A 27,353-nucleotide genomic window follows, 5' to 3' on the forward strand; every position below is an offset into this window, starting at 1 on the left:
GTCATCCTTGAATGCCCCAAGAATGCCCCTTTATTGTGTTCAGGGGCCGCTTAGATAGAGATAGCCACGCCCCAGCCAAACCCCAGCCACCAGAAACCACTCTCCTGCCATCAGGAACTCCTGAAGGTCTCGTGCTCAGAGCAGCTGTAGGCACTCAGATAAGGGAATTACAAGAAATTCAGGATCTGGGGTCTCACTGCTCCCAACAGCCAATAACCCAGGGGAACAAGTGTCAGAGCTAGATGGAAACCTAGGCCTGCTATTGGCCCAACACCAGGAAATGTCCTCACTCTCCTTCTGCCTAGCAACAAAGCAAGACTAAAATCTGTCACGATTCCCATATTGTACCATCAGTGTCTTTTTTTGGAGGGGGGGGTGTCTTTTTTCCTTTTTTTTCATTTTTTTTTTTCAAAACAGGATTTCTCTATAGCCTTGGAGCCTGTCCTGGAACTAGCTCTTGTAGACCAGGCTGGCCTCAAACTCAGAGTTCTGCCTCTGCCTCCCTAGTGCTGGAATAAAAGGCCTGTACCACCACCGCCCAGCTTACAGTCAGTGTCTAAATGACAATTGTGATGGTACTGGTCTCCCTGATCCGACCTTTCTGTGTCACAGTGGCTTCTCAGAGTGGGTCAGGAGTTCACATTTCATGTCTGTGGTCTTGCCCCAGACACATTGGTTCTTAGAGAAGTTCTAGAGTGAAGATAACTGATCTAGGGCCTTCTCTTCTTCTCTTCCTTTTCAAACTACTTAGGAAAAGTAGCTCGGATGTTCCAAGTTTTAATGCATGCATTAAATGAATTGACATTCATTCATTTGAAAAGCCAGGCATGGTGGTGAAGGCTGTAATCACGGTACTCCAGGAAACTGAAGCAGGGTATCCCTGTGAGTTCAAAGCCAGCCTGGGCTACATAGCAAGACCCTGTTGCAAGGTGTGAAGACAGAGTGGAAAGAAGGAGTGGAGGAAGAAGGGAGGGGGAGGAGAGGGAGGGAGGATAGGAGACACAGAACTTACTTAAAGAGAATCCTCATTGCACCATGCAGCTCGTCTCAACGCCCAACCTCTCTCTGCAAGCAGTAACGGTTTGGGTGCGAGGTGGCCAGTTCAGAACCTCTGCTTTATTTCCGAGGAGAAAATACTCTAAAATTTCATCGTGAAGTCCAGGGCCTTACCTCAGGAACCAGCCCTATAGGACTTGTTTTTGCCTGCATCTCCCCAGCGCACCCCTCCATCCGTTCCAGTCACGCAGACCACATTCTGGTACCCCCAGTGTTGTTCCCTTGCAACACTACAACTCCCAACATCCCTCTGGACTCCAGCGCACGGCAAGCGCGGGACACATTTCCCAGAAGCCTTTGCATCCTCTGTTAAAAGCAAGGACAAGCCACAAGTTCGGCCCTTCTTATCCCTTTCCCTTGTCCCTTCCTTTCACTTTTCCTAGTGTGTTTTCCCCTCCCATTAAAAAGTGTACCACGTGGTACCGCCACGTGTCTGTGTCTTTTCTAGCGTAACCCTCGTCTAACCCGCAGGAATTAAGAACAACCCGCAGAAATTAAGAACACCCAGATCTTACAAAATTCACCTGCAGCCTCCCTAGAACTACCACCATCTGCCTACCAGGCACATACAATGACCCTTTTCTGAACTGAAATTTGCTGATTTTTTTGACATTTTATGTGATTTTTAAGCATTTGAAGGAATTTTAAAAGATCAAAGCACTTTATTAAAATTTTCTCTGGATTATATTTTATGAATATTGGGTTATTATTTGAAATGTTTTATGTTTTGAAACATTGTGATTTGGTAATATGAGAATTTAAATTTACTATTGTTATCCTCACTGTGTTTCTATTGAACAATGCTTGTTTTGTTGTTTCGTTTTCCCCAGCCAAGGTTTCACTTATAAAGCCCTGGCTGACCTGGAATTAAGTGAGTATAAACCAGGTTAACCTCGAACTCACAGCGATCTTCCTGCTTCTACCTGCAACTGCTGAGATTAAAGGCGTGCACCACAACCCGGCTTTCTTGACTTGGTGTGGATTGGTCTTTTGTTTTGAAACTGGGCTTACGTAGCCCAGGTTGGCCTGGATGTCACTAAATAGCACAGGCTGACCGTGAACTCCTGACCCTCCTCCCTCAACTGCCTGGTAGTACAGGCGCCGGGCGTCACCCCCTCGCTTCCTGGCTCTCAATGCTGTTTGTTTGTCGATCATCCAACAATAGACTGCAAGACAGGGCATTCACATCACGATTCCCAGACATTTCAGAACCTGGAGCACGTATGGAATTGCTACTGGTTTTGGTTTAGCTTTTTATGTGTTCGACCTTACTGTTCCTTATCTGGAGGAGGAGCAACGTCCGGCGTCCCCCAGCTCTAGGTTCCTCCAGCACTACGCCCGCTGCTCCTCACTGACCAAATGCCCTGGGCCCTGGAAAGAAAGGGAGCTGGAGACACAAGTAACAAAATCTCCTTATTATTCTACTTGCGGGGTGGGGTGCGGGACAGAACCGGTCCCATAGGAACAAAGCGACCGGGTGAGCGCCGGGCTCCTGCGCCCTCTTTCTAGGAAACCCGCGCCACAGTCTCCCGCGGTGCACTTCACCCTCCGGCCACACGGTGGCAGGCGAGCGCGCAGTAGCCATGGTACAGTCCACCCTCCCCCCCTTCCGGGGACAGTGGGCTCTTCCGGCCGTAGAAAAGCATTGTGGGATCGCTGCGCGTCCTTTCTCCGCTCTCACGTGGCGCGCAGCACGGCGGTGCTGGTGGCTTTGGCCTGGCGGGTGGTTATGGCTTGGGAATCCGAAGTGTCCGCGGCGGCTTTGGGCCGCTGCGATCCCTTCCCGGCAAGTGGGAAGACGGCGCGGAGACGGTGGCGGTGTGAGGAGCACGGCCCGCCGGACCCCATGGGAAATGGGTCGGTGTGAGCCGAGCGCCGTCTGTGATGTGGATCTTCGCCGTCTGCCCAGCCGCACCCCTGGGCGAGAGTGGAGTGGCGATCGGAGTCGAGAGGTGAGATCGAGTACCGCTTTCCAGGCTTGCAGTCAGGGTAGAGCCGGCCTGAGGCTCTGATGTAGCCTTTGTGTTGCCCGTTCACCTTTGATCACTAGTGAATGTGGTGTCAAAAAAGGCATAAATTAATGCTTGGCAAGCTTTTCTTACCCCGGAGTTTGGTATCTTGGGTAAAGGAACTGCTTAAGTAACAAAATCTACCCTAACTTGTGTGGGGGCGGGGTGAATGGGCCGCCCAAGGCCGGCAGTGTGGTTTGACTGGTTCTTTACCCATTTGGCAGGTAGGTGTTTGAAGCTGACCGACACTTGCGGAACGACACACGGGAGCGCCAAGGTGGCTCAAGGTAGGAAGGCACAAGGGTGGGGGTTTCTGAGCTGGGGTGCCGTCCGACTCAGTAGTCTTAATTGGTTCATTTGCATTGCTACTGCTTACCTGAGGATAGGCCAGAAGGCAGCTGCAGAGAAGATAGCCTCTGCATTGGCTCACTTTTCTGGGCGTTGAGCTGTATTTTCTGAATACGTAGTATTGAACAGAAGTGAATGCACGTTGCGATGGCTTTGTGAATCTCTTCTCATCTGTGCATCAGCTAGAAAAGTTTGTGTGTCACAGCTTGGGGGAGTTTTACTAATGCTAAAGATTGGTGGGGATTGGGCTGGAGAGATGGCTCAGCGGTTAAGACCTGCTCTTCCAAAGGTCCTGAGTTCAATTCCCAGCAACCACGTGGTGGCTCACAACCCTCTGTAATGAGGTCTGGTGCCTTCAGGCATACATGCAGGCAGAACTTTGTATACGTAATGAATATTTTAAAAAGAGATTGATGGGGATTTATATGACAAAATACTTAGGACAAATGAGTAAAGTGGTCTTGTTTTTTTTCCTTTAGGGTGTCCTTGATCGTTTGGAAATGTGATCTTCAGAAACATGGATGACTTGAATTTTCTAAGAGCTGTGTAAGGGCACATTTTTGTAACAAAGCTATGAATAAATATTTAATATGCTGCTCTGAGACTTGTGTGCTAAATGCCTGGCTTTCTATGTAACAGCTAAACTGGTAGTTAGATTTATGCTTGGGTTGACATTTAACTTCCCTTGGCTTAACAAGTAAGTACAGATTGGTCATCCTATTGAGTACTTAAAACACTCCCCCCCCCCTTGGAGCTGGACTGGAAGGTCATGGGTGGAAAGCTCGCTTTGTGAGATGAATCCACGGTTTGACAGAGTGGGAAACCTGAGGAAGCAGTTGGTGGGGGTGGGTGCCACTGCAAAGCAAAGTTGGGAGAACAGCATGTGTTGTTGGCTGTTCTTCCTCTGTTCTGGTTTTAGAGCTGGGAGTGTCAGCAAGAAAGAAAGCAAGAGGGTGGTTCCAGGGAGATGGGCTGCAAAGGATGTCCTGTAGACACAGAATTACAGCAGAGAAAAGAGCGTTGAGACATCAGATATTAATTGGAAAGGAATTCTTAGATTTATTTTTTTGTGGAAATAAAGGCTTCAGTTGAGATTCCAGTGTTGGGGACAATTTGGCAAGCACTGTATCGCTGAGCTGTCTGCCTCAAGGGGTTGTGATGGACATAAGGATGCTGAATATAGTCCTCAAAGGGACAGCTTAGCAGAGTTGAATGAACTACTGGGCTGTGGTGACTGAATGGCTACTAGAGGCAGATGAGACCCTGCATTAATGTGAAGAGGCTTAAGTCAAGGGAACAGGATTGCAAGGAGCCTTGAAATGTCCTGCAAGGGAAAAGCTGTGTTGGGGAAGGAAGGAAGGTCCAAACAGGCTTTTTTTCCCCTCAGAAAACACAAGACAAAGACACTTAAATTCAAATCAACACTTAACAGTTTTTACAATATTTGTAAATAACCATTGGGACTTAATGCCACAAAATACAATAATACAAACAGCTTTATGGGAATAAAAGTCAACAGTCTGCAGACCAGGATTCCAAAGGCTTCATGAGAAGTGTAGGTTCTGGCTGGGGTGAAGAGAGAGTTGGATGGGTTCCAGGGAAGACTGGCATCCAGTGAGTCCATAGGGTCCTTCCAGTCAAAAGGCTCCGCAGCACAAGAAGGCTGTGCATGAACCCTTAAATGCTCATTTTCTTTCGCTAAAGACGTGCCCACGATTGTGGATAGTTCTCTAGTTCACAGTTTCAGAAGTGCCACTGGCACAGGGATTTCCATCCCACCCTTTGTCCCTTAACCAGGTCAAGTCTCTGTCTTGAGGCGGGCAGCCTGGACAGTTTTTATTGTTTTTGCTGTATGCTTTCCAGCCAGGTTGATTGTAGACAGCTGAGATTTTTCTTCAATCAGGCTGTCTTTAGAGCCATTTCTTCTCTAGAAAAACAATTGATGGCAGAAGAAAATAATCAGGTTAAGTACTATTAGAAATACACCAGGAGCTGGGCATAGAGGTCACATTTGGATAATCCCAGGAAGAGAGCAAGGGCTACATAGTGTGGCCACCTTAAAGTTATTCATTTATGGCATTGCAAGGAAAAGTCTATTATACTGTTTTTAAAGTTTCCACTAGTTAACTACAAAATCAAATGTGTTTACTCTCGGTCTGACAAGATTCAGTACACATCGGTTATATTCATTATTTAAAGACTTCCTTAAGGAGGCTTGCTTTTCTGAGCAAGGCCAGAGACAGCAAGGCCTCTCACACTATGAGACAGTTACTGTACAGTGTAACTGTAGCTTAGAGTTCCCTGTCTTCTGGAACTCAGTGTCACTGTCAACTAGAGTGAGGAGCCTTGAAGATAAATCTGTATTATCAAGAGAGGCTAACTGCCTACCTGAGCCTGGACATCATACCAGCTCTTCCTGTGTCGGGACTTGTATACAACCCGCTAATTAGGTCAGATGGAAACCCAAGATGCCACCAACAGTGCTTCCACAGCTCTGCCCCTGCCTCAGGGATGACTGAATGGCTGTGGCTTCTCTTTCAATCCTAGGTACAAACACCTCCCGGATGGTATTCCCTTTGCTGTGGAGGTCAGCTACAACAGGACCTAGTTCTGTCTGGCATCCATTAACAGAGCATCTGTGCCCATCACTATTTCTCCAGCTTGGAAAAATACCTTAAAGCCCCCCCCGCCCCTCCCCACTATTTAAATCAGTGAAGCAGTTATTCTCCTCCTAGCTCCGTGTGATCGCGATCTTACCCTCCCCGTGCCCAGCTGTTCGGGATCTTCCTGCACTACCTCTTCTCATTCCTAGCAGCTCTTTCGGGGCTGTGCCCATCCATGGTTTTTGGACACATCTGTCTGCTTTAGGATTTTGCATGTGGTTTTTTTGGTAAGCAAAAAATGAGAATGGAGTTAAAGACTCACTGCTAATATATCCAAAGGAATTCTGAAAGCACAGGCTGTTTCTCAAAATTCTCAGTTGCTTCCCCTGCCTGTGCACACTTCTGACCCCAGCACTCGGGAGGCAGAGGCAGGCAGATGCTGGGATTTGAGGCCAGTCTGGTCTACAGAGTTCCAGGTCAGAGAGGGCTACACTGTGAGACCCCGCCTCACAAATAAACAGACAAGCAAATAAAAGTTAAAGAATGTTAAAGTGCCGGGCGGTGGTGGCGCAGGCCTTTAATCCCAGCACTCAGGAGGCAGAGACAGGAAGATCTCTGTGAGTTCAAGGCCAGCCTGGTCTACAAGAGCTAGTTCCAGGACAGGCTCCAAAGCTACAGAGAAACCCTGTATCAAAAAACCAAAAAAAAAAAAAAAAATGTGTTGGGCTGGCAAGATGGCTCAATGGGTAAAAGCCAGGGCAGTTCAACCCTCATAACCTGAGTTCAAACCCCATGTAAAACATCCTCAAAGAAATTCTCTGACCACACACAGACCATGCCCACATACATCATGCACACTAAATAAAATGCCTATTTTTACAGTCATCAGTGGGACACCTTAAAACCTCACTAACCTGATGCACGGTAGAGCCACCAGACCCCTGAGCGTCTGAGGACCGGGTCACTGGAAGTGGTGGCACAAGGTCTGTTTTCGAGCTGCCAAAAAGAAAGTGTCAGAACTGGTGAACAGGACAGACCTCGGATGCTGAGCTCTGCCATGCGGAGAGCTCTGCGGGCTGCTGTGTGGAGCCTTGAGACTGGCCACTTACTTCACTTCCGAGAGAACCGACCGCTCTCCGTCTGAACACTGGGACCTGCGGTACTGCCGGTAGCTCCGGGGAGAATGTGAGTGCCTGATGCGGACTGGGTCTCCCTGAGTCCTGAGAGGACAGCAACAAAGCAAGGAAACACTCAACAGTCAGAACAGGATAATGGGCAGCTTTTCCCGAATACTGAACTATAAAAGCAACCTTCAAACTGCCTGTGGTCGTTCTTGTTTTTATGTTGCAGGTGAGTTTGTTCGATACAGGGTCTTATGAAGTGCAGGCTGGCCTCGGAATAGAACCCACTGCATAGCCGAAGATGATTTAAACCCCCATCCTCCCAGCTCCACACCCCAACTGCTGGGTTATAAGCATGTACCTCCACACCTAGCTCAGACTGTTTTTTTTTTTAAGAGAACTTGACTTTTATAGGGTGTGAAAGCCGTAGTGATTTAAATTTAACAGTATTTTATAAAAAAAAAAATGTCCTACTGCTTAACCTGCATTTTCAGGGTGTGTGTGTGTGTGTGTGTGTGTGTGTGAGAGAGAGAGAGAGAGAGAGAGAGAGAGAGAGAGACAGAGAGAGAGACAGAGAGAGAAAGTTTAACCACATTTTGTTGCTGGTGTTTTAGAGACAGGGTCTCATGATGCAGTCCCGGCCTGAACTATAGACGGAAGTGGCCTAGAACTTGAACGCCCTCCTGCCTCTGCTTCAGACTCTGAGATTACAAGTGTGCTCTACTTAGCCCTGCTTAACCACTAAAACTGAAAAACTTCTGGGAATTCACTTGAATTCTCTCCAGAATGTGGAAGGATAAATCTGCAGTGAAAACAGGAGAGCTTCAACTTCCCGTAAGGAAAGGTCAGTTCTAGCTGGGTCAGTCTTCACTGGGGACGTGCTGAGCTCTTCAGTGTTCTCAGCACACACAAAAATGAGATGGTAGACCTACGCCCTCCTGACGTCACAATTAACAGTGTAAGCACATACTAGACTATCACATATACCAGAAGTCTCTCAATCTGTGCATTTATTAAAAAAGAAAAAAAAAGTGGGGAAAAAAAAGCCTCAATTCTTGACCTAGAAATGGTAGCAAGAGGACTGGCAAACTTGCCACCGAGCCTGACCTAAGTTAGAGTCCCAGAGAGAGCAGCGTGATGGGGGGAAAGGGCTGACTCCCGCAAGATGTTGGCCTATACACATGAGTGGCACACACATAAATAAACGGTAAAAGAATATATAAAAGAGCGTGGGAAGAGGTGGGCAGTGGGAAGAGGCTGAGGAGTTTTTCTGGGTGGGAGAAACTGGGTTGTGGAGGGAAATAAAGCCGTCAAGTGTTCTCCTTCCATATTCCTAAGGAGAAGCCAAGTGAGCTCTTGGAGATGTTGAAGCTTCAGTGGTCCAGCCAGGCAAATCCCACCCGTAATCTCAGTGTCTGGGAGGCAGAGACAGGAGGGGTACCCAAGTTCTAGGCTGCTTCCGTCTAACCCAGTCCAGGCTGGACCCAGTCCAGGCCGGTTTTCTCTTGACAAGGCAGAAACAGCCAATATGTGCTCAGCAGTCTGGGCTGCAGCTGGAGATTCCCACTAAATGTCACAAAGCGTGCTCAGTTCGGTGTGGTTCTATAATGGGAACTGACTTGGGCTCATATGGCCAGGTTCTATAGTAAATATAATTCTCCTATGTTAAAATGATAGAAAAACTGACTTTGTTATCAATGAGTATCTCAGCAAAAAACTTACTTAAAATGGACATTATTCATCGTTCATTCTACCTTCTCACCCACAAACAAGCAGAGGAGAGTCATGGGATACAGAACAGGAGCAGTTTTATGGGGTGTCGTCATGGGATACAGAACAAGAGCAGTTTTATGGGGTGTCGCTTGCTTGAGACAGGGTCTCTTGCTCCAGCCCAGGCTGGCCTGAAACTCTCTAGAGACCAAGCTGACACTGAACTTGTGTCAGTCCTCCTGCCTCTGCCTCCCAAGTTCAAGGACTGGAAACCTGAGCCACCACACAGAGAGAATAGCTCTATATACCTTTTCTACCTTTTCCCTACATTAATCTTTGGTTAATGTACAAACTGAGACACTGCATGGAACATAAAGAAAGAATGAAGTATTCCCTTCTGTGGTGGTCTGAAAGGGAATGGCCCCCATGGGCTCATGTTTGAATCCTTAGTACCCAGTTGGAACTGCTGGGAAGGACTAGGAGGTGTGGCCTTACTGGAGATGTGTCACCAGGGTGGGCCATTCCCAGTGTGTCCTCTCTGCTTCCTACTGTGGATCAGGATGAGCTTTCGGCTGGTTCCGCCACCTATGATCCGCTGTCCCAGATCTAAGCTGGACCCCAAGCCTCTGAAACTGTAAGCCAAACTAAACGCTTTCTTTCTGCAAGCTTCCTTGGCCATGGTGCTTTGTCAAGGCAATGGAGATGAAGTATCCATCCACCTTCCCACTGATAAAACTGCAAAGACGGTCACACTTACTCTACTTTAGTGTATGGGATCTCCTTCAGCTGCTCTTCCGACAGTCCAGACGGGTCCACAAGTTCCTTCCTAGGAGAGAATACACAATGAGGTGAAAGCTGTCGGGCCTGCATACATGCTAATACCGCTTGCTCCAATTGACAAGCTTCCCTTTCTGCCCTTGTGGGACTCATGTATGATGTGCACGAAGCTGGGAGCTAGAACACGTGCAAGGAAAACTGGGAGAACCCCACCCCTTTCCTGTAGCTCTTTCCCTCCTTTCTGTACCCCCACCTTCAGGGCCCCATCTCCCCAGTGATAAGTTTCTCTCCTGCATGGTTTTCCTTCTACATGGTTTTGCTTCTCTTTGTATTCCCTTGTAATCGACTGGCCCAGCCAAGGTACAGTGACAGACAAGCTAAGTGATCCTGGAGAGGGGGAACTGGTGCAGCCCGCGGGCAGCTGCTCGTGTGTGGCACCGGACACCATTGTTGGCAGCAGACAACACCAAATGAGCACAGGGACCTGCTGAGCTGCCAGACCCAGGCTCCCTGCAGTAGCACTGGTTTTCCTTACAGCCAATTCAAACCTGCAAGTATCACCCTGGACATAAGGCTCAGCAAGTAGGAGCACAGGCTGCTCTTGCAGAAGACCCAAGTGTGGCACCCAGCACCTACATGGCAGCTCACAACCATCCATATTCCAGATCCAGGGAATCCGGAGCCACTAGGCATGCACACAGTGCATATCCATACATGCAAGCAAAACAGTCATGTGTGAGGGTGTGTGTGTGAGTGTGTGTGTGAGTGTGTATGAGTGTGTGTGTGAACTATATACACACTGTACAAACGGGGGAGACCCAGTACTCACTGGATGTGCTTCCACAGCTCTTCTTTTGCTTGGATATCAGGACTTCTTCTGCAAATAAACGAAACAGCATTCACCTCTGCAACATGTGTCCTTCGCAAACCTTAAGAGTTACCGGTAATAGTTCTGCGAGGCCTTACTTGCCATTTGGCTGTTGACAGGATACATGAGCAGCCAGAGCTACGACAATGACCAGTGAAAAGACAGTGGGTAATTTATTGACCAGTGCCACTCAAAAGCTCACATCTGTGTACATAAAGAAAAATGAGACATCACCAAAGTTTCATTTACGAAAGAGCCTAGAAGCCAGGATGGGTGGATAGACCTGCAATCTCACTCAGCACTGCAGAGGCAGGAGTCTCACCGCAGGTTTGACGCCAGCCTGGCTGGCCAGTGCTCCACAACAAGACCCTACACATCACAAGCAAAAAATACACAGGAAGAAAGGAAAGAGCTTAGAACTTTTGGGGACATGTATACAGACCCTTTCTGGTTAGAGCTGGACAATGGACTGTGACCCAGGGGCTCTGGTTTCTGACCTTACTGTCTACTTTATTACATTTGTTTATGTGTGCATATGTGTGTGTCATGGTACGCTCAGGACAGTCTGCAGGAGCTGGCTCTCTGCTCTGACCAATCTGGTCCCAAGGATCTAACTCAATTCCTCGGACTAGGCAGCAGGCACCCCTAGCCTGCTTAGCCATTTCACCAGGCACCCACTTTTAAGCAGAAAGGAACTTACTTCTGTCACCCATTGTTAAGGCTCTCAGCATAGTCTGTGATGACCTAGCACAAGCAACAGCCATGGGGGGAAGACAAGCAGCCCAATAACGTCTCCCCTTTTCTATGACGTCTCAAGCTGCATTTCCGCACGGAAACTTAGGCCACAAGGGACAGGGCCGTCTGTGGCTCCACTTGAGCCACCGCCTTTCCCTGAAGACCTTCTTGATAGAAATTATACCATCATGTGTAAAGTCCTAGAAGAGGAAACCTGAAGGCACCACCCGTGTTCAAACTCTCCATTGAGTCAACCGTTAATCTCCATTATAGCAAGAAAAAGTAAAATGATTTCAGCCGTTGTCACAGAATGGGACTCTTCAGTGCCCTCAGGAGAAAACAACATCCAATAAGAGGCCCAAAGAAAGGTGCTAAGCCCTAACAAAGAGGCCAAGAGTTTAAATCACTGATAAACCCTGCCCTGTGGAATTTTACACTGAGGTTCAGTGTTGCTTCCAGCATATAATATCAATGCTTTCATTTTTCTCTCATGTGTTCTGGCAGGGTCTGCTGAATTCACAGACTACAATAAGCTATTTACTTAGCCATAGAATTTATTAAACGGTTTCTCCTTTGTGTATGTGGACTGGGTGGGGGAAGAACAAAAACCTGCTCTTTCGGTCAAATCAAAAGGAGTGAAACGTGGTAAGGGTTGGGGACAAAGCCTGGGTGTGTGACCACGAATGGTGCTGATTTTGTTATATAAAACTGTATGCTTTAAAAAAAATCATTCAAATGCTTCTGGAAGGTCTCTTGAACAAAACCTGCCTTTTCTACACTTTGCCCATCTGATCCCCTGGGCAGTCTATCAGCCCTTTAAATGATACTGAACTTTCAGGGAGGTGCTGGAGAACTGGTTAGTTGTCCCCATGGTATAGTGAGGTGCTGGAGGACTAGTCAGCTGCCTTTGTTTTATAGAGAGGTGCTGGAGGACTGGTTAGCTGTCTTCATGTTACAGGGAGGTGTTGGAGGACTGGTTAGCTGTCCCCATGGTATAGTGAGGTGCTGGAGGACTAGTCAGTTGTCTTCATGTTACAGGGAGGTGCTGGAGGACTCGTTAGCTGTCTTCATGTTACAGGGAGGTGCTGGAGGACTAGTTAGGTGTCTTTATGGTATAGAAAGGTGCTGGAGGACTAGTTAGCTGTCTTCATGTTACAGGGAGGTGCTGGAGGACTGGTTAGCTCTCTTCATGTTACAGGGAGGTGCTGGAGGACTGGTTAGCTCTCTTTGTGTTACAGGGAGGTGCTGGAGGACTAGTTAGCTGTCTTTATGGTATAGACAGGTGCTGGAGGACTAGTTAGTTGTCTTTATGGTATAGACAGGTGCTGGAGGACTAGTTAGTTGTCTTTATGGTATAGACAGGTGCTGGAGGACTAGTTAGCTGTCTTTATGGTATAGACAGGTGCTGGGTGACTAGTTAGCTGTCTTCATGCTACCATAATTTTTCACACCCTCAGCACTGCTGACATTTGAGCAAGAACTCTTTGGAAGCTTCCCCGTGGTTTGTAAGGTTATGTAAGTGACACCCACAGCATTTATATTAAAGAAAAGATGACTCTGGGGAGCCCAGGAGATGGCTCAGCAGGTAAAGAGCTTGCCACCTGGTGACCTGAGTTCGATCCCTTATGTGGGACTTACGTGGTGGAGACACCCAAAAAGCTGTTCTCTGGCCTCCACACACGGTAGGGCATAATTCCCACCCTGCCCCCAACACACACAAATAAATAAATAAATAAATGTAATTAAAACTGTTACATGACTATTGACATTGCCAAGTGTCCCAGGAAGGAGGACAATGTTGCCCCCACCTGAAAACTACAAATCTGAAAATAGCTAAAATTAAGTGGTAGAAGTACTTGGCCACATTATTGGAAAGATCCAGTGTGTGACTGTGGAAACAATACCGACAGGAGGCAGGGGTTGGATATTTAAAACAAAAAGCAAAAAAGTGAGTGAGACCCACATCACAGTTGGCGACAGTGACGAGAGGGAGCACAAAGTGATGTCGTCTGAAAGTGTGAGCTCAAAGTTAGCGCCATTACAAAGGTTGAGGAGAAAGCAAAACCACGTGCAAAGAATACATAACCCATGGCCACCCTGCCAAAGCTAGTGGTGAGAGATGACGAGGAGGAAGATGACAGGGCATTGCTGGAGGACTATAGCTGTCTTCATGTTACAATTTATTTTTGAAAATGAGGTGTGTGTGTACGTGCACGCGCAGGCATGTGTGTGTGCATGTGTGCAATGACTGAGCAGGTAAAAGCACTTGCTGGCAAGCTGAGTGCCGTGAGTTCCATCCCCAGGACCCAATATAGAAGGGAAGAACCAACTCTCATAGGTCATCCCCTGACTTCCACATGTTCACCACGGCATGCACGTTCCAATACATGTAAATACACACACATGCACTCCAAGGAACTGCAACGCAATTTAAACACACACATCCATGCAGCTAACAACCTGTTAAAGGGTGGGAGTATAGCTCAATGATAAATCCAGAGCCAAACACATGCAACAGCCTGCATTAGATCCCCAGTGCCGCATGCCCAGACACACCAAGAAACAACAAAAGCCTGACCGCAACGAGCATTTTTACTGACTGTCGGAGCTTCGAGAAACTCTAGTTTCTTATTTATGCCTTTCTGCTTGTACTTTTAGCCAGAAGACTTCCTTAGCTTATGATGGGGGGAAGGGGCTAAGAACTTTTTCATGTGTAAAAAAGGCTTGTGATTCCATTCATGATGCCAATCATTCTGTTTCTGAAAACTCAGCAGGAAAGCTGCCTCCGCCTGGACAAGATCACCAGTCCCTCTAAGCCATAAAGTCTGGACCTAAGAAGTTTGGGCATTTAGTCTGTGTCTTTATGTCCTGAGACCCTGAAATGGCAGTATTCTGAGGAAACCGAGTTCTAATATGTCCCCTAACTTCAAAGAGCTCAGGCAGGGGTAAATTCTAAAGCTGGGGGGAAAAATTGCCAGTTTCCTGTGACTGCTAGACCACCTGAGATCTACAAACAGAAGCCACCTTAATGTTGAATATGCTGATTTATGATTATATCTGCACATATAAGGTTTACATTGCCTACAGTTCAATACAGATTTGTGGGTTTAGAAAACCATGAAATTTCAATAGCCATTCATCTGTAGCTCAATTGGGAGAGCTTCCTTAGCGTGCACAAAGCCTTGGGTTCTACGCCAGCACACGTAAGACAAGGTATGGCTCCACATGCCTATAATCTGAGCACTCAGAAGACGGCTCAGGAGAGCAAGTTCATCCTCAGCTATATGCTGAGTTCCAGAACCTGTCTTAAAAGAAAACTTACATAGACACTGTGTTTAAACTCTTCACTCTGATTGAAAGAAGTCCCCTGATTGTCCATTGATATAAAACACATCAAATATAAACACGCTCCCAGCGTTGGTCCAGTATTTTTCAAAAGCATCTCTATCTATACTTATGCAATGATTCAACTTTAAATCAATTGGAGAAAATAGTTTGGACAGATTATTTTGTAATCCAAGCACTTGTGCAGCTGGGGGGGGGGGGGGAATGAAAGCTCCAGGCCAGTCTGGGCTACACAATCTCAAAATAGCTATGCAATAATATATAATATACAATATTTACTTCAAATAACCAACAAGGTAGTGTCCAGCTCAGATTGTTTTGTCATCTTTAAGCTAGCTGAATCTCTAAAAGACAAGTTGGAAAACTTGTACATGTAAAAATTATACTTAACTTAGAAACCTCAATCAAACACACATTTAACAAACCCTTAGTACTTCTTCTGATACTCCTTAATGGTCAGAAAAGTGGAATTAGGAAGCATCTTCTCCCCCTTCCTCCCTTCCTGTCTTGATTAGGAACATGATGTTCAGTAGCCCAGCTGTCGACGTCTGAGCAGGGGCAGCCAGAAATATCACTGAACATCCACCTAAACTGGATTTGTGTTTTTCTGGACCAATCACTTACACAGCCTCACTAATCCCATTATCAATCGTTTTCAGTCAGTAAAAATAGTACCACATGGTGGCCACCAGGGGGCGGTCAAGTCCACTAGCACACAGACTATTGTTTGAGGGCCCAGGGCATGGCCTCTTCTGCACAACCCAAAGAGTGGAGGTTTCCTCCTGTGAAGCAGTTTCAACGAGACCGAAGTTGACCCTGTTTTATGCAGATTTCACAGCAGCACACACGAATGCCATAGGAATGGAACTGAAACATATCCTAGATAACACTGAGCTTCCTAATGTTTAACAGGTAAGAGTCGGTCACGTTCATGTTTGTTTGGGGGTGGAGGGCACAAACTAATAATAATTAGTAAATAAAAAATTGTAAAAGAGAAATGGAGTTCACAATACAAAACTTCCCACAAAGAAAGATCTTGGCGAACACTCTTGAGGCAGGCAAGCAGCAGGGATAGTTTAGCCACGCAGGACTCCACTGTTTGGGCCATGCTGTGTATATCCTCCTCCTAACTTCATGATCCTGGTTAGGACAGGAAGGGGGGAAGGACGAGTAAGATGCTCCCTGGGCAGCCTGACACCCAGAACTACATGTACTATGTGCAGACGCATGTGCGCACACACACACATACACACACACACCTCTGAACAATGCACCCCACAAGCTGTTGGTAGCCTAGGACTCCTACCTGCATCAAGCCGCATGCACACCGGGCTCTGAACAATGGAATACCTTTCTCCTCCCTTTACCCCTCAGCAGCCCCTAAGCTGAGACAGATTCTGCTCAGTCACACTAGAGTTAGAGCTGAGTCTGTGAGCACATGGCCAGTTTAACTTGAACTAGTTAAGGATGAACGTGCCACAAAGGCCCGCGCAGCCCTCTACGTGAATTTGTAGGTGAAACCCTCGATTTTCCATCATGTGCCTATGTGTTATTTAGATGCATACATGATCCCATGCATTGTGGGAAAGAGCATGTGCAAATCTTCCAGTCACAATAGAGAATATGTAAACACACCCCTAGCAACCAAACTCCTCCTTCCTTTAGGCAGCATAGAGAGAGGCCCCAGGCCCTTGATCCTGGGGCCCTTGGGCACCCTCACCTGTGTGGCCCCACTGTCACTCTTGACAGTGTATCTGGCCTGCCCTATCACTCTGCTTAGAATAAAGTTACCATGCTTCTTTGCAAATCTGTGTGGGTCTTTATTGCAGTCCTCAAATATGAAGGTCAAGAATGCATAAATACTCAGCCTGGGACCCACCAGGGGAACAATCTCAGTGAAGTATTATACAAGATATTTAAAGAAGAAATAATGCTGATTTTATATGAACTCTGAAAACAAAGAGGAACTCTTCCCAAATTATAAGTTTGTTATTAAAAAAAAACTGATGGCTCACACCTTTAATCCCAGCATTTGGGAGGCTGAGGCAGGTGGATCTCAGTAAGCTCGAGGTCAGCCTGGTCTACAGAGCGAAAACTTGAAAACCACTGTGCCACATTAAAAAAAAAAGAAGAAAAAAAAAACGGACATGATAGTATCTGCCTGTAATCCTTACTTTGGGGAGGTATTGAGGCAGAAAGATCAAAAATTCAAGGTCCTAGGCAGGATGTAAAGGTATACACATTTAATCCCAGGTTTTTTTTGGTGTTTTTTTTTTAAATATTTATTTATTATGTATACAATATTCTGTCTGTGTGTATGCCTGCTGGCCAGAAGAGGGCACCAGACCTTATTACAGATGGTTGTGAGCCACCATGTGGTTGCTGGGAATTGAACTCAGGACCTTTGGAAGAGCAGGCAATGCTCTTAACCTCTGAGCCATTTCTCCATCCCTTAATCCCAGAATTAAGGAGGTAGAAACAAGTGGATCTTTGTGAGTTCCAGACCAGTCTGGTTTCTATAGCAAACCCCAGGCCAGGTCTCCTAGGGCTACATAGTGAAATCCTGTCTCAAAAGAAAAGAAAAAGAAAGAAAGAAGGCAGGAGTAAGTTTAAGGCCAAAGGCTAGCAGGTGCTTGAAAGCCTTTCTCAACAACAACAAAAAGTTCTCTATCAAGTATAATGACATATGCCTTTAATCCCAACACTTGGAGTCAAAGGCAGGCAGAGTTCTAAGAGCTGAAGGCCAGCTAAGCCTATACAGCAGGTTACAGGCCAGTCAGGGCTACATAGTGAGGCTCTGTTTTCCACTATGTGTTTTAGATGTATTTACTTTAGTGTGTATGTTTTGCCAGCGTGTATGTCTGTGCACCACATGTGTGTCTGATGTCAAAAGCGGTCAGAAGATGGTGCTGAGACCCTGGAACTAGAGTTACAGATGATTGTGAACTACCTACCATGTAGGTGTCTGGAAAGAATCTAATTCTTTTGCAAGAGCAACAAGTGCTTTTAACCACGGAGCCATCGCTCCAGCCCCATGAGACCCCAGCTAAGTATCTGTAACTGAGGAGCATCCCTTCAAATACACGGCACACGATCGATGGCTGTAGCCTCCCGTGTCTCTCCTGGCCCATAAATCTAACAATGCATTCTCAGCTTTCTTCTGGCACCCTCAGAGATACCCAGCTTGTTGTTCCACCAACTTTCCACGCCCATTCCTGTTCAGACACTCCTCTCTCCTCCCAGGAGTAAGGACCCCAGCCCATTGCAGCTGGTCACCCAGGACCACGACAGGTTTTGCCGTCAGTCCCAGCTCACTTGGAACAGGCGTGTGTGGCAAGTGGAGCAGGCAGGGTGGCCTAACTCTTGATGTGCACGCTAATGAACATGCACACACACACAAGCATGTAGGCACACCCCTTTATCAGCTCACAGATGATTGATCTGGGGTACAGGCAATCTCGCCATTTCGGGGTAATGTTGCTCACACATGTCATTGCCTAGCAACAGGAGGGGCAGGCAAATCTCAACATTGGGGTGTAATGAATCATTCAGTGACTACTGCTCACAGAGGTTATTTGACAGGAAGACAGTCACATCGGGTTTGATTTCGAAGAAGACTTCGGAGAATCCTGTAGACTCAGATTGGGCGAAGCGGAGGTGTTTCACCAGCAGCCAGGCTTCTGAACAAAGGCGGCTCTGGTTATATGGTTGGATGTATCCATTTGTTGAAAAACAACATGAAACTAAAAATATGGGTTTTGATGGCCTTGTTCTGCCTGAGCTCCAACTTCTGAGCCTTCAGAAACGGTTAATGAATGGTGAGCATGTAAGAGGTTAGACGATAAACTGGCTGGTCCCTGTGAGTGGGCAGCCTGAGCATCCAACACCTGCCCCACCCAGCTCCCGGATTTGGAACGAAATTGGAACAAGAACCACATACGAGCGAGATCTGTGTCTGGATCGCCTGTTGTTAGGATCCACTTGGGTTTTTTCCTTCTGTCGCCTTAATACGGCTTCCCACTGAGGCGCTGAGTCAACCATGTCGTTCTCCTGCCGTATTCTGAAAAGACAAAGCAGGCATCTGGAGTTCACGTCTATGCCAGGCATGGCGAAACTCACCTGGGGTCTCAGCACTCAGCAGGCTGAGGTGGGAAAACAAGGGGTCTGAGCCACCCTGGGCAGCAGAAAGAGACCCTGTCTCGGGGCCAATGAAGAAATATGAAGTTAACATCCACCCATGAATGAGAAGGGAAACACAATATACCAAAATCTACGGGACACAACGAAGGCAGTCCTAGCTTCTCAGCCACTTGAACCTCGCTTCTCAGGCAAGAGAATGGCAATTCAATTACATTATAAAAGCTGGGGATCAAAACCTGGATTAATATATCCTTAAGTAGGCATATGTACCTGTAAGTATATACACATAAGTATACAGTGTTCATAGTAAGACTATAAAACAAAGTAACTTATTTTAAAGTATAGCCTTATGGTTTTCCGTATAACCTTTGATGGTTGTAATGTCTCTTTTCATCTCTAATTGTATTGATCTGAGTCTTCTTTCTCTATCTTACGGTTAATTTGGCTGAAAACTTGGCAATCTTGTTAATATTTTCACAAAACCAACTCTTCACTTCACTGATCCCTTCTACTGTCTTTATCACTTCTATCTCGTTCACCTCAGTCCCGACTTTGATTATCTCTTCCTGTTTACTATTTACGGGCATTGTCTGTTACTGTTTTTCAAAGCTTTCCAGGGTACGATTAAGCTATTAAATCGCGCTCTCTCTGGTTTTGTTGTGTAGGTAGGTACCCATCAGCTGTCCTCTGGGGATGGCCTTCACTGTCCCACAGATGTGGATATGTTGTGTTTTCATTTTCATCCAATTCTAGGAATTTTTCATTTCCATCCTGATTTCTTCCTTAACTCGTGTATCACCTAGATGTGTTTTACGTAGTCTCCATGAGTTAGTGTATTTTTCACAGTTTCCTGCGGAGATAATATTCAGCGTTCCTCCACGGTGGTCAGAGAGAATAAAGGACATTAGTTCACTTTCCTATGTTTGTTAAAACTTTCTCTGTCCCCTCTATGTGGCTGGTTTTGGAGGAAGTTCCATGAGTGCCGAGAAGACAGTGTATTCTTTAGTTTGGGTGAAATGCTCTGTAGATCTTGGGACCATCTGATTTCTGATGTCATTTAACTCCACTCTTCCTCTGTTTAACTTCTGTCCAGGTGACCTGTGTATTGCTGAGAACGGGGTGCTGAGGCCACCTGCCACTAACTGTTGGGCTTAATCTATAATTTTAGATCTCGTTTTACAAAGTTGGGTATGCCCACGGTTTGGTGTGTATATGTTTATGTTGTAATGTCCTTATGATGGATTGTTCTGTTGGTGAATATGAGGTGACCTTCCTTATTTCTTCTAATTTGTTTCGGGTTGAAGTCTACTTGGTCAGACATTAGGCTAACTATACCTGCTTGTTTCTTGTTCTGTTTGCTTGGAATACCTTTTCCCACCCTTTCACCCCAACGTATCTACCATTAACAGTGAAACATTTTTCTTCGAGGCACAAAAAGATGGATCCTATTCTCTAATCCTAATTGCTAGTCTGTGCCTCTTTATTGGGGAATTGCGATCATTCGTATAAAGAGCTATTGTTGAAAGACGTGTATCAATTCCTGTCATTTTGTTGATTTTGCGGTATTCTGATAGGCCTCTTTTGATTTTGTGCATTGGTACTGTTTGTTTATTTCCCACGAACTCAGGTTGCTGAATCAATCGCTGTGCAGACCTTTGAGATGGGAAGAAGTGGACCTAGCTGGGGTTGTAACTGAAGGAAGTCACGGGGGAGCCGCACAGGACTATGGGATGGGAAGGAGCCTAGTCATGGGAGTTTGCGCAGCTGGAAGGACCCTGTTCCATCTTCTCATTGTAGAATAAATTAGAAGTGAACATACATGCTATGGGCATTAACATTAGAAATATAACAAAGTCTATGACCTGAGGCCATCAGCCATCCTTTGAACCTAGCACTTCCATTTAACAACATCACACGGGAACATATGCTCATTTATGGTCACGTGGGCACATGTGTGTGCTCACACATTTTCATGGCCACGCCCACAGACACCCACGAGGCTTGCTGGGAGACCTGACACACTCTCAGGGCTGAGGGATCAGGGCTCAGTAGATGCTGCTGTCCAAGGGAAAGAATCAGGTCAGTAGCAGATCTGTTCTCGCCCACAGGAACTCACGCCTTGATTTCTGGGTTTAGGGTTAGACATAAAATTCTGGATGACATCACTGTACAATTCATGGGTAGGCTTAAATATCACTACATATTTCGATATGTTTATCAGGAAGTCAGGAGCTTCCGTTATCTCAAGCTCAATTTTCCTAGCAAGACTGATATGACTTAGTTCAGCAATACTTTCCTCTAAGAACAGACATTTACAAGGAAGACAAGTGTGTTAGGAATAATCTTAAGACGAGCCTCTCCGCTAACGCAAATAATTCCGATCAAATCAAATTAGATGGAATAAAAGATGCCCATGTTTAATAAATGCAGCCCTCCTGGGTGGCCGGGAGCATGGCGAGGAAAGTGGGGGGAACCACGCAAAACCTGAGACCACGTGTTCCTTTCCTGGGCTGCAGCCTAAATAGCCCATGGCAGTGGTTCCGACCATCCCTGGGGAGGGGTCAGAGCTTGGCGGGCTTTTCCGGAGGTGGAGTCCAGACCAAGACAACTCCCAGGAGGAGGGGGCTTCCAAAGATGGATGCCGGGTATTACAAAGTGCTGTTTGTATATTCTCATCCATTGTAGAATTCAGAAGGTTGCTGGGTGGTGGTGGTGCACGCCTTTAATCCCAGCACTCGGGAGGCAGAGGCAGGCGAATCTCTGTGAATTCGAGGCCAGCCTGGTCTACAAGAGCTAGTTCCTGGACAGGCTCCAAAGCTACAGAGAAACCCTGTCTCGAAAAAAACAAAACAAAACAAAACAAAACCTAGCCAGGCATGATGGCGCTCACCTTTAATGCCAGAACTCAGAGGGCAAAAGCAGAGGCAAGTGAAGGATTGGTGGAGGATTTCTGTGAATGTGAGGCCAGCCTGGTCTAAAGAGCCTAGGCCAGTCACCTACACAGTAAGAAAAACAACTTCCTAGACACACACGTGTGGATTTCCTCTACTTTGCCAGGAGAAAGGACTAAATCAAAATGAATTTCAGATTATATCACATACTTTTATTTCTCAAACTGAAAATCTCACAGAAGGCCAGTGAAGGTCTACCAGTTCCTAGCCTCATGACCCAGGCGCCATGAAAACGAATGCCCTCTACCGGTGATGCTGCTTCATAAATATTCTAACAGAGGCATTAAAAATGCAAGGCTCCGTGCAGTCCCAGGAGAAGCGGTCTTCCTGAGTGATGCTGGTGTGGACGCCCAAGTCCAGCTTGTAATGAAGTCTGAAATTACACGCTTACAAAAAGCCTCGGTTAATGATGCCTCATTACAAGAATAAAAGTGTCATTTCTTCTGCGACTGAACTGTTCCAGAAGACACAGTTGCACTCTGGGAATAAAAAAATCCTAGCACTTATAATCAAGGATATTTTATCACTCAGTCCTTAAAGGAGGGAGTTATCTAATCCCTTTTTTAAAAAAAAATCATTAGCAAATAAAGGAAATATGTATGTAAAAAAAACCTGTATCTCCTATAATGCTTTTTTTTTCTTTTCTTGAGATGGTTTCATCATGCTGCCTGCACTCCTGATCCTCCTGCCTTGATCTCCCAAACGCTGAGACTATAGTAGACCTGCACCACCTCCGGGTGCGATTCTTAAGTTGTGTTTATGCACAGGTGTGGAATATGCATGTGCTTTTTGCTGCCTTCCAGCTACGCTTTAATTATGATATAAGGATTTACATTATGAGGAAGAGAAAATATTAAAAGCCCTGAACTGGCACATGGCCTTTAAAAGCAGCACAGTCAGGGAATTATCAAAGGGGGAGGGGTCCATCATCATTTACAGTACAGATCTAGTAGTTTCAAGTGCTACAAAAGATGAACCTCAAAACCCAGCACACTTCCTGCCTGTGTCTCAGTCTCTTCCCAAGCCTGTACTTGACACACGTTGTCTGTGTCCCCACCTGAAAGGAGAGTCACAAGATAGTGTGGGAAATACATCAAGGAAATGTAACAAGGCTTTTGTTTTTAAATTAATGTATGGGAGAGAAGGAGAAGGGGGAAAGAGGAGAGGGGAAGAGAGGGCAGTGGTGGCACACTCCTTCAATCCCAGCACATGGGAGGCAGAGGCAAGTGGATCTCTGGGTTCGAAGCCAGTCTTTGTCTACAGAGCGAGTGCCAGGACAGCCAAGGACTTCACAGAGAAACCCTGTCTCAAAAATGGTGGGGAGATGTGAAAGGTGGATGGGGGGAATGGGGGAGATGGGGAATTGGGGAGATGGGGGATGGGAAGATGGGGAGATGGTGAATTGGGGAGATGGAGGAGATGGGGGGAATGGGGGAGATGGGAAGATGGGGAGAAAGGGAGAATGCTTTTAAACAGTCATCTTGACAGTACCACAGGGCAGAGGAAATCTAATACATTTTCTCCACTTCCCAGCAGGCCTTCCCAGTCCACCTTTCCCTAGGTTACACGCAATTTAGATTCTGACCGTGTTTGACACTTAATTAAAGCTCACTAAGGTCGTGAAGATGAAATGCTACATCATCGCCTGATAACAAAGTGAAGATAACAGCAATTCTTATTCTTTTCTTTCTCCTCAATTAGAGCCCTGCCTCTTCCGCACAAATATTCACATTACCGAACGAATTCTTACACAGATCTCCTGGGACCATCCTCTGTCATCTCCCTTGATCAGCTTTGGTCTTAAGGAGACCTTCTTCCTTTACACCAGCTCTTAACTCACTTCTAATTCACCAAGATTAATGCTGAACCTCAAGCCTTTCCGAGCAAATGCATAAGCCCCGTCCTCAAGTTCTGTCTCCAACCTGCTCAGGCCACAATCTGACTCAGCGGAGACTTTAGGCAAACCGTTTATCTCCTTTGGTCAGGTCTCGGTTTGCTCATGTGAAAAATTATTACACAGATCCTTTCTATCCTTAAAACTCAATGTTCCTCTATTTGTGTTTTCTCCAAGCCAATAAGACTCTGAGGCAAAGCTCCTCTCTCTGACTGAGAGGTAACACCGGAGACAATAGCTTTGTGTGGCCACTCCACTGCTAAGATTAAATCACCAACAGACTGGGGACTTGTGTTCTCATCAACTGCACTCATTTCTACCTCACCTGATGTAAAGCAATCTTCTTTTTTTATTTTATCAGTAGCTTTTCTTCCCTAGGGAAATTTATTGGTTCCAGGCATCTGTTGCTGCATTCTCTTAAGGCCAGGAAACAGAAACTGCGTTCGCTTTCCCAGCGTTGCTCTGCCAGCAATAAATTCCTCTTGTTTGCTTCTAGAGTTGTTTTCCTTCTTCTACGTATTCCTTCTGCCCCTGCTACCACAATGGATGACCTTTGACAAGGGCAACTTTACCCCAAAACTCTCCTGCCTTCATGATCTTACACTGTTTCACCCTCAATCATGTGGCAGCTCGTCTCCAGCATGGAAGCTTTGTTATTTCCACAGACTCTCTGGCAACTCAGATTACGCTCTGGAGCCCCGTGTCACCCATATCACAGGTCTACATCTTGGTACATCCTGGTAAAATAGAAATCAGAAGCCCTTGTGCCTGTGGCCTGGTGACCACAGTCTGTCTGCACCAAGCTGACTGTGACCCTTCATAACCACAATTTGCATCTTGTTGTTGCCTTTAAATCAATAGTAGCATTAAACCAAACAAACAAAAAAAATCAACAGTAGCACAACAGGGGATTTGGCAAGGGAAATTACTATTTTAAGGTTTAGGGAAGGAAGCCCCAAATGGTTTTAAATATACTAACATTCTGCATGCATTTTTTCCTAGGCTTAGTGAAACAGCAGCCGTGTGTGTGTGTGTGTGTGTGTGTGTGTGTGTGTGTGTGGTGTTTGTACACATACCTGTGGAGGGTAAAAAGAACATCCAGCATTGTCTTGCTCTGGCACAGGGTCCCTCACTGAACCTGGTGGCTACCAAGCCCCTGGCTGCACCTCCCCCACCCACAGTATTAGCTGTAAGCACCCGCAGCCATGCTTGGATTTTCCCCCAGGTGCTGGGATCTGAACTCAGGCCCTTGTGTTTATGCAGCGATCTCTCTTTTTAACTGTCTGTGAGTTTGTTTCTGAGACTATTTGTTTCTTTCTATTATATAGCTCCAGCTGTCCTGAACTCACAATGGAGAGCAGGCTGGCCTCTTCTAACTCCTAAAGATCTGCCTGCTCTACCTCTACTGGGACTAAAGGCATGCCTGCACCACCACACCCAGCTACAGCAAGTATTCTTACTCACTGGACTATCTCCCCAGCCATGCCTTTTAAAAAACAAACAAAAACACTCTCAAGACAAAATCCTCCCCAAGTCGTGATCTTCTGCATTCACCCTACTTAGCAAGTCTTGTCTCTGTTAGTCTCAGTACCGAATTTCTGCCACAGAAAAATGCTTCTTCCTTAATTAGAAAATAATATAAAAGCTCTTATTGGATATTTATAAGACTATCTTAAGCTATTCTTCAGATCTTAATAGATATCCAGCAGAACAACAACTAGATATTAAAAGGCAGGAACCAACTCCGATAGATTCATGCCAGAATAAACTTATGTTTCAAATGCTGACTTCAGTTTTATTCGAGGGAGCCAACTCCACTTTCCATTCCCTCTGGGGCCTCGGGAGACCACGGGGGAGCTGAACGTTCTCATTAGTTTAACAAACCTGCCTGTGCAGGATGCTGTCTATAGTCCCAGCTCTTCCCTGGCCTGAGTAACTCCATACTGTGTGACATAGGGTGTTTTCGGGCTGTCCTGATCTGCGTGCAAATGCAGAATGGGGATGAGTCTGCACCTTAGGGACACTCAACCTCACACACAAAGCACAAATTGATGACTTCATCTTAACAACAAAGTATGCCACTCTGTGAACTATGAAGTGTATCAGGACTGTAGGAACACATCATACCAATCGTATCAAGAAAACCAGGCCCAAGAACTTACTGGAAGCATCAAATTGAGGGATAGGTTCCTAGAAATTGTTCTAGAAATGGCTACAAAGGGTGAAAAAGCTGCAGCAGAGGTCAAGGAATTTCAAGGAAGCCTGAGAAGCAGAAGCTGACAGGAAAGAAAAAACGAACAAACAAAAGCCCACTTGATTTTTGAGTGTCTACCGGCTTTACCTAGCCATTCCGCAGCGCACACGTCAGGCGGGTAGACAGCAATCGATGTTCTTGTGATGTGCAATGTGTGATCTGGGAGCTAATATTAGCAATTAAGACCAGAACGAAAAACCCCGTGCCTCGACAGGCTATGGAGGAAATCAGTACTACCTAGCAAACTGCTGCCAGCGAAATCCACACAGCCTATTCAATAGGTAATAAACTCTGCCATCAGGGAAGGACGCAAACGTGTTAGTCGGTTTCTGACACAATGTCCTCTTGACAATGCACCCAGAGAGCCCTGCACTACCAACGAGATCCTGTTTCCAAAAACAAAACAAAAGAATGAACTAAATATGTAAAGTTAGGACAGGTGGGAGAAGGGAAGAGGGGGAGGAAATGACAAGTAGAAGAGAAGGGGAGGGAAGGGGAAAGGAGACGAGAGGGGAGGGGTGAAGGCAGCTGAAGAAGCAGGGATTTCAGGCTGGGACTGGACTGGGACCTTGTACCCCAAAACACTCTCACCTCAAAGATTCCATTTGATCCGACAACAAAACACATTGTTGGGACTAATTGAGTCCTAGCCTTTAGCTGCTCTTCCCTGTCTAGAGCCTTCTAACTGAAGTTACTAGAAGCTGTGCCTTACCTAAAGGATCAAAGGATGGGATTTTCACCTGTTGGCCATTGACTGCAGGGTATTTAAGCCTCCATGGTGCTATTAAAGAAGGGCTTTTTGGTACCAGTGTTGGAAGGTCTGTGTGTCGGTCTTTCTCTGCGTGTGTATTCTCAACCTCCAGCCCCTTGCCCGAAGCTCGCGAACTGGGTTCTAGCGCTTAGAGCGCAGACGGGGGCCCGCGGTGAGCGGCAACACATATCATACATATTGCATGCCCCACGCTAAAGACCTAAGAATTGAATTGGTAAATGAGATGCCCAAATATCACCACAGCAGAGCTGACCCAAACCGTGGGTTGTCCCATCACACACCAGTGGCTTTTGTGCAAAGAAAAAATACAGGGAAGACAGAGGAGAGGAAGGACGAATGGGGAGGAAGCTTAGAGAAGCCAAGGAAAAAAAATCATAAAACATAGAGTGAAACCAGCAGCAAGAAAATGAAGAGGAGATGATGTAACTAGAGAGACTAAGGGGAAGGATCTCATTGGCTCAGACCTGGAGCAAGAAAATTTGCCAGGGGCGGAGCCACACCTTCAATCCTAGCATTTAGGAGGAGGGGGGGGGGGCTCTGAGTTCAAGGCCAGGGCCACACTGTGAGACCTTGTGGAAAAACAAACTTTTAGAACAACTTCCAGCTGGCTATAAAATGGGTGTGAAAATTTACCCTCTCAGCCTTGAGGACAGTAGGGACACTCACTGCAGCCTGAAGAATAACTGAAGGGAAGAGAAACGGGGACAGCATAAATGATGCCTGCAGGAGGGAGGGTGGGTCTTTCTGCTGTGAAGGAACCGCACAGAAAC

The 27,353-nt window shown here is 46.3% G+C and overlaps 1 protein-coding gene, 1 long non-coding RNA gene and 1 other non-coding gene across 4 annotated transcripts in view; 2 read left to right on the plus strand and 1 right to left on the minus strand.

Annotated features, from left to right (window-relative positions):
• The first annotated feature begins 2,718 nt into the window (after positions 1 to 2,718).
• Positions 2,719 to 4,015, plus strand: LOC121443044. The gene is made up of 3 exons (XR_005973621.1): positions 2,719 to 3,008; positions 3,290 to 3,352; positions 3,893 to 4,015. It is a non-coding gene; the product is annotated as an uncharacterized LOC121443044 (long non-coding RNA).
• LOC121443053 lies at positions 3,072 to 3,204 on the plus strand. Its single transcript, XR_005973627.1, has one exon. It is a non-coding gene; the product is annotated as a small nucleolar RNA SNORA13 (small nucleolar RNA).
• Positions 4,016 to 4,524: 509 nt separating the features above from the next.
• LOC121443022 (band 4.1-like protein 4A) overlaps positions 4,525 to 27,353 on the minus strand; it is a 188,743-nt gene continuing 165,914 nt past the window's right edge. Inside the window, exons 19-24 of one of the 2 annotated variants that reach the window (XM_041644705.1) lie at positions 18,513 to 18,632; positions 10,454 to 10,501; positions 9,605 to 9,673; positions 7,126 to 7,236; positions 6,931 to 7,012; positions 4,525 to 5,340 (exon numbers count right to left, since the gene is read on the minus strand). In XM_041644705.1, the coding sequence (XP_041500639.1) occupies positions 5,212 to 5,340; positions 6,931 to 7,012; positions 7,126 to 7,236; positions 9,605 to 9,673; positions 10,454 to 10,501; positions 18,513 to 18,632 (559 nt within the window). In that variant the 3' untranslated portion in view covers positions 4,525 to 5,211. The remainder of the gene's footprint in view (positions 5,341 to 6,930; positions 7,013 to 7,125; positions 7,237 to 9,604; positions 9,674 to 10,453; positions 10,502 to 18,512; positions 18,633 to 27,353) is intronic. The other variant, XM_041644706.1, reaches the window with a different exon arrangement.

This window comes from Microtus oregoni, unplaced genomic scaffold, assembly GCF_018167655.1.
Source record: "Microtus oregoni isolate MIOR12 unplaced genomic scaffold, Mior012 000098F_ref0000018, whole genome shotgun sequence".
Lineage (NCBI taxonomy): Eukaryota > Metazoa > Chordata > Mammalia > Rodentia > Cricetidae > Microtus > Microtus oregoni.